The sequence below is a fragment of the Branchiostoma lanceolatum genome, chromosome 6, assembly GCF_035083965.1.
Source record: "Branchiostoma lanceolatum isolate klBraLanc5 chromosome 6, klBraLanc5.hap2, whole genome shotgun sequence".
In the NCBI taxonomy this organism is placed as follows: Eukaryota; Metazoa; Chordata; class Leptocardii; order Amphioxiformes; family Branchiostomatidae; genus Branchiostoma; species Branchiostoma lanceolatum.
This window is the reverse complement of record NC_089727.1, coordinates 7866663-7879105: the sequence shown is the minus strand read 5'-3', so window position 1 is coordinate 7879105 and position 12443 is coordinate 7866663. Positions and strand designations below refer to the sequence as shown.

General features: G+C 40.9%; 2 protein-coding genes across 5 annotated transcripts; one reads left to right on the top strand and one right to left on the bottom strand.

Moving 5' to 3' along the window:
* Positions 1-44: 44 nt before the first annotated feature.
* On the bottom strand, positions 45-3576 carry LOC136436387 (E3 ubiquitin-protein ligase TRIM56-like). The gene is made up of 2 exons (XM_066430329.1): positions 1805-3576; positions 45-793 (listed from the first exon to the last, which is right to left on the bottom strand). The coding sequence occupies exons 1-2, from the start codon at positions 3033-3035 to the stop codon at positions 45-47; spliced, it is 1980 nt and encodes a 659-aa protein (XP_066286426.1). The 5' UTR covers positions 3036-3576.
* A 607-nt stretch (positions 3577-4183) lies between these two features.
* LOC136436384 (probable thiopurine S-methyltransferase) lies at positions 4184-12032 on the top strand. Of its 4 annotated transcripts, none has more exons than XR_010756035.1 (9): positions 4184-4298; positions 5230-5366; positions 6248-6340; positions 7206-7335; positions 7950-8002; positions 8742-8816; positions 9266-9398; positions 9550-9594; positions 10465-10532. XR_010756035.1 is itself a non-coding variant. In XM_066430323.1 (9 exons), the coding sequence occupies exons 2-9, from the start codon at positions 5239-5241 to the stop codon at positions 10572-10574; spliced, it is 720 nt and encodes a 239-aa protein (XP_066286420.1). In that variant the 5' UTR covers positions 4184-4298; positions 5230-5238; the 3' UTR covers positions 10575-12032. The 4 variants fall into 4 exon arrangements, 3 of the variants coding, with proteins under 3 accessions (XP_066286420.1, XP_066286423.1, XP_066286422.1); XM_066430323.1 differs by having other exon boundaries at positions 9266-9351; positions 10465-12032; XM_066430325.1 differs by lacking the exon at positions 4184-4298 and adding an exon at positions 4974-5089 and having other exon boundaries at positions 9266-9351; positions 10465-12032.
* Positions 12033-12443: the final 411 nt, after the last annotated feature.

The window sequence follows — 12443 nt, the reverse complement described above, 5'->3', positions numbered from 1 at the left end:
TGTGTGGTTTGCATTTCATTGTATACGTCTTTGTCTATTATAAGCTACCTATATGCGGAATATCGTGAACATTTGTTGTTTCCTTTCGTTGGTATACTGCCTGTGTGGGATTTTCTTCTCCTTGACTCAGAAATCTTCAATATGGAACAGATTTGTGCTCTTGCAGAGCGAACCTCGGACTCATCGCCGATGAATACTACGTTTCCAGCTGTGTTTTTAATGAACACAGATGGGTGCGATTCCTGCACACATTCTACAGCATATTGACAGACATCTGATTTGACGTAATGCATATTTGTGTCAAAAGGAATAGACTTGAGTTTGCTGAACAGACCCTGGTACAAAGTGATGAAATCTTCAAGTGCATCTTCTGCATTCTTCTTCATCCCTTTGAAATACACCACTGTCTTTTCTTCATGGAGGCTAAAAGTGACCCTATGTCTCTCGGCTATGGCAATGATTTTTGAACTGTGGACTTTGATGATGTAAGATAATATGTCTGGCTCTACAGGCTGTTCTACTGTAACTATGGTCCCATTCCTGCTGTTGTTGATGACATCTTCCTCCTCCTCATCAGGCATATCAGCCAGTTTGTATGTGCCACCAGACCTTGGTCTTCCTTCTGAATGGGTCACGGGTTGTCCATTCCTTGATACTTCAGCTGCAGGTGACGAATCACTACTATAGTAGTTCGGAGTAGGATGATGGTAGGGATAGTAGGGTGTTGGCGTTCCTCGCGGGACATAGGAAGAACTTGCAGCGTATGTCTGGGTTGGACCTGGGTAGACTGAGGCTGTAAGAGTTGTAAGAATTACATAATTACTCTGGGCCCTCAAGTGTCTAAGTTCAAAGATTCAAAAACGCAAAAGCGTAGTCCCATGGAAGCTTTCCAGACAGAGTAATTGTTTACGAACGTTGTCGGTGATGATATCTTTACTGATATTTGATTTGGAAGAGTATAATGCAATGTAGTGATTCGGGATAATGTCACTAAAGAAGGTTTACAGATGCTAGTGAAAATCTTTCATTGAAATTACTACATCAAAACTAATTGGAAAAAAAATCGAATTTAGTTAGTTGAATACATGTTGGCACAACCTCAGCATTCTTTGGTGCACTTGCAATGCCTCGCAAATTTAAAGAAAAAGTTATATACAGTTGTTTACGGTTACCTAAATTCTTATCTGAGAACGGGTCTGGAGACCTCATATTAATTCCCCCATGAAATTCTAATTATGCAAATAGCTAAATTCTTTACATGATATATTCATAGTTAAGCATACTTTAACTAACTCACATGTATGAAATAACTATCATTTGCCACATTATTTACTATTATTTCGATGAATTGTGGCACTTCTGCATAAAGTATGCAAATTAGGCCCACATTTGCGTATTTGGTAGCTACTAATGTTGCAGCTGTCATAAATTACATATCTAACATTATTAAAGTCCGATCATAGAAACCACTGGAATTGTTTAATTTCCTCATTGATTTTGCAAATTAAGTCATAATTTGCGTTTGATTCTATACATCTTTGTCTAAGCTACCTCTATGTGGAAGATCATGGAAAAATCTGTTGTTCCTTTTTAATTTTTTGAGTTATCATTTTTGGACGACTTCTAACAAATACAAGGGGTGCCCGGAAACACAGACAGACAGGCAGACCAAAATCAATACTTCCATTTTTATGTCGGTAATGGTACATACATGACTACTAGATGACGTCTCAGAATAAGGAACAAGACTAATGATATCCTGTATTACATGATTACGCTCGTATAAAGGTGTCTTACTACTTACCAGGTGCCTTTCCACGTGCAACATTTCCTCGCCCCGTTTGTTGTTTGGGACCAAGGCCTGTCTTCGAGCTTGTCCAACTCTGCGACTCACGTTTCAGAATAGAAGCTAGTTCTCTCTCCGTTGACTTTGTCAGGATGTATTGGGTGAGCGGCGGGGTGTTTTGTCTTAACTTGCGCCTCATAACCGAGTAATCAATGGTGATGTTTGCCAGTTCAAAGTTCACTGTGTCCGCAGGTTGTTTGTTCAAGTCGTTCAGTCTCGTTGTCAGATCTTGTGAGAAAGATACAACTTCGTAGTCGCCTCCCTCCCGAGCTAGAGTCTCTGCAAACTCACATGTGCTCTTGGCGCTTGCTAGACTGATCTGCGCTCCCTCTATCTCTGCCTCGATCTGTTTCTTCCTCATCGTTTCCTCAGAATCAATACAGGAAAGGAGCCGTTCGCCCTCTTCCTTTACTAGTGCAATCAGTGTTTGCACGGTTTTGTGGACGTTCTGACGAGCCCCCTCTGTATGTATCTGAAGCTGTTCCTTCAAGCGATTCTGAACATCTTCAGTTTGGATGAATTGCATTCGGGCCTGGGATTGTGGTGTGAGATCTAAGATTGTGTTTCTCTTCTCGGTGGCCACCTCTTCTATGCGTGTGTAGTCGTGCTGTGAGTCCCTGTGTTCAAACAAGGCGCATTCGTTGCATATTGGCGTCTCACAGGTCCTACAGTAGAGCTTCAAGATTTCTCCTGAGTGTTTGGAGCATGGTGGAGCTTTCCTGGTCCTGAAGACGCCATCGTATTTGCCTGTCTTCAGTTCCTCGAACGTGAAGAGGGTGTGACCCTTGGTAGCTCTCTGAAGACGATGCGCAGACTCACAACTCTCACACAGAAACTCAGCACACTCCGAACACCTGGATGTAGCTGGCTTCCCCTCTTCACATGTGGTACAGAGGAGACCATCTTGACCGTGGCGAACCTTGTTATCCTCGGACACGGCTTTCACCAGGTTAGCGAGGAAGAAGTTGTCCTTTAGACCTTCGACGCCATTTGGGGGCAGGGAAACTGGCTCGCGACAGATAGGACACGGAAATGTGTCGCCATCGTTCTTCTGGACCCATTCCCGCAGGCAGTGTGCACAGAAGGTGTGCAAGCAAGGAAGAACCTTTGGGTTCTTAAAGTTGTAGCAACAGATCGTACACTGGATGAATTCGTCACTGACTTTCTCCGTGAAAGAAGCGGTCGCCATTGCTGTATCTTCTCACTTCCTGATATGACATCACCACACCTGTGTGACGTACCGAAACGTAAAGGTCAATGTCCACTGTTGACACCGTAATACGCTTAAGAATTCTTAAGAGGGTATTCTTAAGCACGTTGGCGACCTTACCTATATGTGTGACCCTTTACTTGATAATGGGAATATCATGCGTAATACCAAACTTCCCACAAAGGAAAAAAAGAGAAACACATATAACTAAAAACGTTTAGTTGCTATAATGTAGTTCTGCGTGTTTAGCATAATTTCACAATTGGCATGAGCACAGTAAAGAGAACAACCATGTGAAATTTGAAGTTGTTTGACGTTGTCGGATAGGATATTTTCATCAACAGTGTGTCCGACAATCTCAGAAAGCTTGCCGAAGCGCTGGAAAGAAACTTTTATGTAGAGCGATGCAGTTACAGGCTGGGCTTGTAAAAAAAATGTATTTACGATAAGGGGTAGCTTTTGTTACTTTCCAAGCAGAGGTTCGGTGCCGGCTTTATATATATATGATATGTATAATAGGCGTTTTTGTCGGGTTCTCTATTTTGTTTCGTTTTCTTTATGTCCGCCGGACAAGTTTGAAAATAGCCAATAAAAAGACCGATAAGAACGCCAAAAATAAACTGTCAAAAACAAGCCGTAAAGCTTGGAGAGTATTACCTTTTGTAACCACATCACTCTCTGCATATTGATGACAAGGCGACATACTTAAGTTCACTCGATAACAAAGTTAACATTTTGTGCAGCTTTCGAAAAATACGTTTCAATTAGAATAGGTCGTGATTTGCATAACTTGTGTCTAGTCATATAAATCTCAGTGTCTAATCAAGGAGGTTTGGTCTAATCAAGGACATTATATAGAATATCCTTGGTCTAATCATCCTTGGTCTAATTAAACTACCTACGGGCTCCAAATCACAATCCGTCCTTCTTTTAAACAAAAACCACCCATGCGATTGCAGCACATACAATTAATTTACTTTCTATTCTACCTGATTTTCTTTTGTCGAAATCATAGCCATTGTCGGTTGTAGGAGATTCAGGTATGACAATATAATAGCGATGCGTACTTCAGAAACAGATTTGTTTATTCAAGAGGTCAAAGTGTCAGTTTACGGCCCAGAGGTTAAAGGTCAGGACGCTACCTGTATATAACCTCCTTGCCTATACCAAGCGGTCCGGAAAATCGCTGGAGTTTAGACTGCCGCGCGGATTGACTTTGTAGTGTTCACGTGTGACGGACAGGTGAGGGAAAATGATATTTACTACAGATAAACCTGTTCCCAGTTCCTCTGCAAAATTTGAGTATAATTTATTTGTCTGCTTTTGTTCAATTATGAAAGAACCTCTTTTCAAACAGTCGTGATCGTTCAGACCCGTCTTCCCACTCATCATGACTAGGCAGATCAGGGATCGTCCAATGATGTTGTTAACCTTCGCAACTGACGTATTCCTAAGGTTTCTCATTTAATGGTTAACTTTAAGGTTTGATCCAATCACAATTTTCGTTACGTGCGGTAGGTGAGTCTTCATCGAGCTCGCGAGGTGTAACTTAATATAATCCGCAAGAAGAGTTCGGAGACCTTATACATGTACCTCCATGAAATAAGTAGAGCTTTAATCAGTAAATTTCTTGTTTTATCTCGTGACATTAATTATGCAAATAAGTCTGTAACTAGCTATTTTATCTTAATTGACAGTCTTCTCCACCAAGATAATATATACTGCATGCATAGAAGTTCTTTCCGTTGGCAGAATTCCAATAACTTTATATTGCATAAAAAATTATGCAAATGAATTCAACATTTAACATGATCAACATGTTACATTAGTTATGAATGGTGATATCTCACATTAATAATGCAAATGAGGCCTTCATTTTCATAACTGATATCTGTAAATGTTCCACCGTCAGTAAGTAGCCAAGAGGCGCGAAAGAGTGACTCTACTCGGGGATGCTGCCTGATACTTCAAGATGTTTATTGGGAACACGGACGTTGTGTCATGGCCGCGGACTCGATGGAACGGAGTGACGGGTGGGTCACATGACCCTTATGCGATTAACGTTACATCATCAAGGTCGTAGTTCAATATTAAACACTTAAACATGTGTTGGCGCACCTACCAAAATTCACATATTTCATATGCTGCAGTAATTATTGCCTTCATTTTATAGGAACAACATATGTCAGCTATGGACGAATTTACCAGTGAAAAACCGGGGGTGGTGAAGCTGCATCAATGGGAGAAGGGCTGGCAAAAATCAAAGGATGCTGGGAAGAATCCACCGTTCCATGTAAATGATGTCCACCCGTGAGTCAAACAATTGCGTTTGTGTTATTCATTTAATCATTTGCAAATGACACAATCATAATACACTGACTCTCAAGGCATCATAGCTGATATTGGAGAGTGAATAGGCAGGGACAGACAAGTACTGTAGGTAATGTGTTAGAACTGAAGTAGAAATCTTGGGGAGTTTTGACTGGTACTCAGCGTGAAAGCTTTTATGTTTTAGCGTTACCAAACTAAATTCATGTTAGAGGAGGAAATCAATCTAAAGTAGAAAAGCAATACTTGCAAGCAGATACGGCATATTTCACTCCATATCACATTTTTATGCAAAAATAGACTGCTTCAAGTTCAACATCACATCTCTGCAAAAATGGAACATTCCTAAATAACTTCTCCCTTAAAGGGTTCAAATATTGCAAAGTCATTCCAGTCTGAAATGAAGCTTTCCCTGCAAGAATGAACTCTTCCAGAGGCACCCCAATTCATAATGGACCATTCCAAATACACTCCTACTCTAAAAAATTGACTTTTTTTCAGAATCACCCCAGTCCAAAATTTAATTTTCAACATCTGCTTTCCACCATGTGCTGGGGTCATTATGCAAAAGTCCATTTTTGAATGGAAGTGTTTTTGGACTGGTCCACTTTACATGAAAGTGCTGCAGCAGTGCTGGAAGAGTCCATTTCAGCAGTTCCTTTTCACGTGAAAAGGCATATGAAGTTAAATAAGCCATATTTGCTTGCAAATATCGTCTCGCCTTTAGAGGTTTTCTAGATGGTGAATTACCAAGAAGAATAACATTGTAGATAGTGAATTACCAAGAAGAAGCCATGTACATACAACATTACATTGTATACTAGTATCTGATTTTTATCAACTTTTGTTTGATGTTCTGACAGGATGTTGTCAAAGCACCTGGAACAGCTGACAGGTGGAAGGTCTGGACTGAAGTTCCTTTTTCCGCTGTGTGGAAAAGCTGTGGACATGAAGTGGTAGGTAACCAGACTATTAGAGATTAGACGCCCTCCTTTTGCCGGAGACACCAAGAGGACACTTGGTTTCCCTGGAAATTACATACACATGCACTAAATACACACCTGTACATGCACCAAGCAGGTAGCCGACGTTTCAGTGTACCATCTGCCACCTACCCCAGGGTGAGAATGACTGGTTCTGACTTTACACTGCAGCGTGTCAAGAATGCAGTCCCAAACAACTCATTGAAATGTCACTGGGTATTACATTTTGGTTGCATTAAGCCATTTACCCAGTACTCTTAGTCACAGCATTCAATGTTGTGAGAAAAGCGACAGTTTTCAACACTGGGCAACTCAAGCAACACTGTATAAGTGAAATACAAAACAACGAAACTTGAAAGTCAAATAACAATATGCACAACCAATACAGTGCAGTACAGCACATTGCACTACTGATACACATGTATTGCCAGGGGTCTTCTAGTATGTCCCCCATGGCCTCGTGGCACAAGCTGTCGAATAATCACACTGTTTTACAATATGGATCATATTCTGTGGATCCACGGGCTTGGGTTTGATCCCAGGATTGACACCAGCTCAGACGTGTTATTGACATTTCAGATGGTGACGTAAATCCGGCAGCCCTGTGTATGAGAGGGCTTCAGACGAAATCCTCAAGCAGCAAACCTCTTCAGCTAAAAGAAACCAACACACTTATTGAGAAGAGTAGGAATGTCCCCGTGTGATTGGTTAAAAAAAAGGGGAGCCATAGCGAAGCCAACTTGCAATACAACTAGCTACACATATACTTGAAAACGTCATGCTTCACCTCAGTTGAGGATAACTGCTTTTATATCTTTACAAATGTGCCTTCCTGCAGGCTTGCTGACCAGGGACATACCATTGTAGGTGTGGAGGGGGTGGAGGATGGTGTACGACAGTTTTTCCAGGAGGCTGCCATCCAGCCAACAGTAACAGATGAACCTTCAGTGAACGGGAAACTCTACCAGGTGAGGTGTGAATACGTAACATTGACATGTGTGTTTTCCCTACATAAATGACATTGTACTTTTTGATTAGTTGCTACTCTTATTTTGATTATTCTTAGTCTAACTATTTGACCATTGGGGCAACACAGAAAATCTGTTACCTGTTTTCTACTCCTTCTCAGTTTTCTGTTTTTCCTAATGACTAAGTGTCATGCCTGTCCATTCCCTGATCTTATCCTCCCATCTTTTCCATTGCCTACCCCTTTTTTCCTTCCTAGACAGTTCCTTGCATATAGTTTTGGCTAGTCCCGATGACCGTGACACGTGTCATAACCATGTTCTGTTTTTTAAATGGATGAAGATTGATGCACACACGGATGTCACCCATATAATCATCTAAGTCAGCATGGCCTTATCAGTGCATTGAAGACCAAATAGAATTTAAGATGTAGTTATTGATGTACTCTTATACTTTAGAAAATGTTTTGGAAGCGAATACCGGTAAAAAGAGCTTTCAAACCTGTATAAAAGAATAATACTAAAGCCAAAAGCAGATAAAAATTTGGTTTGCACTTGAAGATCCTGTAAGTTGTTGCTATTTTCTAACAGAATCCTTGTTGATCTAAAATCCACAGGGAATGGAGGGGAGGATCTCCATCTATATTTGTGACTACTTCAACTTCACCAGGTTTGTATTGCTACATGCTACTCTCACCAGGTCTTTCAGAAACTGGTGTCAGACGGATAGTAGCCAGCGATCAGAAGCACTCTTAGGGTCTTCAATTTGAAATTGCATGCAAAAGAAATGTTATTTCTATGTCATTGTTAAGATCATTTGTATATAGGGGCTTGGAGCTTCAAGTTATATACATGTATATGAAAGAAAATGATTTTGCCCATCACTGGGAGTTATATTTCACAGATCTTCCTCTTTGTGCTTGAGGAAGATTGAAGGCATCCGTTGGGATGACGTCATTCCCAACGAAACAGTCTGTTGCAGAACTAACCAATTACCGGTTAGCTGTAAAATCACCAAGCAACAGATGATCTTCCTGGGTCACGTGTCCAGGGCGGTTCCTACTCAGGACGCCATCAAACTGATTTCATCGGAACCCAACCCGTTATGGAAGCGACCTAGAGGTCGCCCTAGAGGAAGATGGGATGACCAGATCTTCAACACGCTCCAGGGGCTGGGGATCACCAGAACCGACTGGAGGGTCTATGCCGAGAGCAGACCAACCTGGCGAGCCCTATGCATGTCTGCAGCCGCCATGCATTAGACACTGATGTCTGAGAAAGATTGATTCCTCTTTGATTATGAATGAAATCTTCCATGACCCCAGGTAGTGGTCACATATGTTAGAGGTAACACTGGCAATTGACTAGACAACAGACACTGACATCTTTGATTCACTTCTGTTCTATAGTTCGGTCAAGGGTCAGTTTGATGCCATATGGGACAGGGGAGCATTCGTGGCCATCAATGAAGTTGATAGAGAAAAGTGAGTGTTTTAAAGGAGATTAAGAAACTTGATTTCTATTGTCACAAAATGTAACGTCTATATACCATGATGATGACACTGCCACATTTGCTGCAATTTCTCAAGAACTGAATCCGTCATTTTTTCCCTGGTTACATTGCTATACAGCTAATAGATTACTTTTGCCACTTGTGCTATACATTACTATATCTTTTTTTTGTCTCTCTGGTCCTGCTAGAAATGAAATATCACAATTGTAAAACACTGCAGAAATGTACCCAAAACAGGCTTGTGGTTATGGTCAGGCTTATGGTCAGGGTATTGTGCCGAGTTGACCAGGGCATTGGACTGAGTTGGTCTGATTAGCTATGGACCGAGTTGGTAAAGGGCCAAGCGTCCGACATCCGCTGGTGTGGACAGATATAAACCATGCAGCTGGTCAATAAATACTGTTATCACCTCACTCCCAGGTACATCCAGCTGATGAAGACTCTACTGAAGCCTGATGGGAGGTGTCTGATGGAAGTTATGAACTATGACCCCAGCTTGTTCCCAGGTATATTAGCCCAGCTTGTTCCCAAGTAGGAACGAGCTTGTTCCCAGGTTAATATTCATGAAATCAAGGAGGTTATCCTTGCCTTGATAAAATGAAATGTTTAAGTAGCTACGTTTCTCACTATAAGATCTGGAAAGATGCCATGTCAACATCTTAAAGTTTATAATGGGTAAATATTTGTCAAAATGTCTATTTCAGGTCCGCCCCACAATGTACCGGAGGATGAGCTAAAACAGCTTGTTGGTGAGTAAGAGAATAAGTCACTTAGAAGCTTAGTACCCTTTGTATGGGTTTGAAACTACTCACAATTACAAGAGGACTAGTAAATTAAAAGGGACATTATGGGAATGTGTGTGTGCATGTGTGTGTGTGTGCATGTGTGTGTGTGTGTACATGTGTGTGGTGTGTGTGTGTGTGTGTGTGCATTCGTGTGTGTGTATGTTTGTTTTTGTGTATGTTTGTGTGTGTGTGTGTGTGTGTGTGTGTGTGTGTGTGTGTGTGTGTGTGTGTGTGTGTGTGTGTAAATACAAACAATACTGCATAGGTCTATATACATTTGACATTACAAGGGTCGAACAAGTAGCCCGTAGGCTAATTGCAAGGGTACAAACAGTAGTAAGGTAACAATGGCAACGAGTGTCTATTCTATGCATCTAGCTAATGTTTCTACATACAACATTACTGGAGGGTTTGACTTCTTTTTTGAAGACAGTGGCTGATGAAAAGTCCCACGTTTTTAATGATTAGTTGGTTTTGGGATTGTAGTGGGAATGTAGTTTTTTGGTTAGTTGGTGAAAGCTCTGGAATATTGTTTTGGTTGTTTCGAAAAGCTTGTTTCTTTCATCCTCATAATGAGGGCAGCTACAAATGAAATGTATTTCGTCTTCCACTGTATCCATTGTACAATATTTACACAGTCTCTCCTGAACTGACAGCTTTTTAGAACAGCCTCTTTCTATCTCTAGTGGGTGAGCACTGATATTGGAAGAAGCAAAAAGATTGAGCCAGCAGTAACGGAGGATGGTACCCAGGCTATCAAACAAGTGCACACATCTACTGTCCAAAAATAGCATCACTTATTATACTAAACAATTTGTAATCTGTCTTCCACAGGAGGTGATTATGACATGACCCTCGTGGAAACTCTGGATCGCTCAGAAGAAAAATGGTTTAGCCTTCCGTGGATCAAGACAGCCTACTATCTCATCAAGGCAACGAACTGATGAACATGTAGACGTTGTGAAAACTTCTCCATTCCACTGTATTTTAACACATAACACTTAAAGAAACATAATATGACTTAACATTGTACATTTTAACATAACGTTAACGCTACTTCGCCTATATCCAGGATTTTACATGCTAGATGCAACATCAGTAATACCACCAGAAATGCAAACTTGATCAAGGAGATTGACTTGACAGACTAAGTTACGTATTCAGAACACTGTCGGAAAAGCTTTCAATTGATACCCCTGCAATGGATAACGACAATGTAAAAAAATTTCCACCCCAGAATGAAACAGACTGACCACATCATCGGAGGATTTGAACTGTGGTTTTCGCTCGCTGGAACAATTGTTGCTTGCGACTTGGCCGTGTGGAACTTAACGGATGTTTTGTCGTAATTTTTCGGTCTCAACACCATGGGCAGTCCTTTAAAATTGCTCTATTTTTGTATCAACAGGACCAGAGAAGAAAGGTAACTTGTATAGCATCAGCTACAAAGGTAATCTATGATATTGACATATTCATGTAACAGGAAAAAAGGATGGTTTATTGTCTTGCCAGATTGGTTTCAATTAACTGTTGTTGGAAAACTCCCAAGTTTAATAATGTTACATATAGAAAATGTACATCAAAGAGTGATGACAATCAAATTATCGTATGTGGGTGCGAGTCCTTTCCTATACAATTGCAGCATATATTGAAGTTAACATATCAAGAGGTAAAGGTATTTATTGATTAAAAGGTAAAGGTAGTCTCATAGCTTTTTTGAGTCCGTAGAGGCAGTGGGCTGTCAATCCACTGTGTTTTTGGAAGGCTGAGCTCATTCCTCTCCTTTCAGTGCTTTTTACCTCCCCAACCGAAGTCAGGTACCCATTTCTACACCTGGGTAAAGTGGGGAAAGTCGTGTTAAGTGCCTTTCCCAAGGACACAACATCTAGTCAAGAATGCCAGTGTCCAATAGCATGACCACTCAGCCATTCGATGCCACATAAACATATGAACATTCACACACACACACACACACACACACACACACACACACACACACACACACACACACACACACACACAATTGTTAAATCGCACATTGCCTTCGACTTTGGTAGTTTAATGTCACCAGTAGATATATGAAATACGAATAGTAACCTTTTACCGTAATGGCAGAATATTTTTAGGCCGTAAAGGACGTTGTTATGGCTTGAAACCGTCGAAAATGACCTGTCGAAAATCCAAAAAGCACTTTACGCACTGCATTTACATGTTGAAAAACGCGTTTCTTGAACGGAATTTTATCAATGATTTATTCCTACTGGTGAGTTTAACATGAAACAAGCAGCGGAGTTTGTCCAGGTGGACCATATCTCAAGCCCAGGTGCCATTTATGCCTGTCGCAAGTTTTTAACTTTGACTTAAGTTACGAAGACGAACGAATAAAAATCTGTCAGAAGAGATTGATTTGTCCGAATTGCTCATGTGTTTCAATCAGCCACAGTATGTAGTATACTATCAAATACACTACAGCGGCAACTGCGAACTATTGTCGGAGGGATCACTGCTTTGTTAGAGCTAGACGCGTTTTGCCATTTTTTTTCATTAAGCTTACGTTACCATTATTACTGCTCGAAATAGAAGCAGTAGCCTAAACCTGTCCTTTACAAGGAAGGGCATAACCAGGTAAGTACTTACCTGCCGCTAATTCAATCAGCAACCCTACGGTTTATTTTTTTTCACCAAGTAATTGCCAAATTGACTTATATTACGTTACCCCTTGACTTACGTTACCATTACGGTACACGTCATCGAACATACATCGTGTTAATAGAATAATCAGGATTGCAAGTCAGAGGGTGTATCATGGGTCA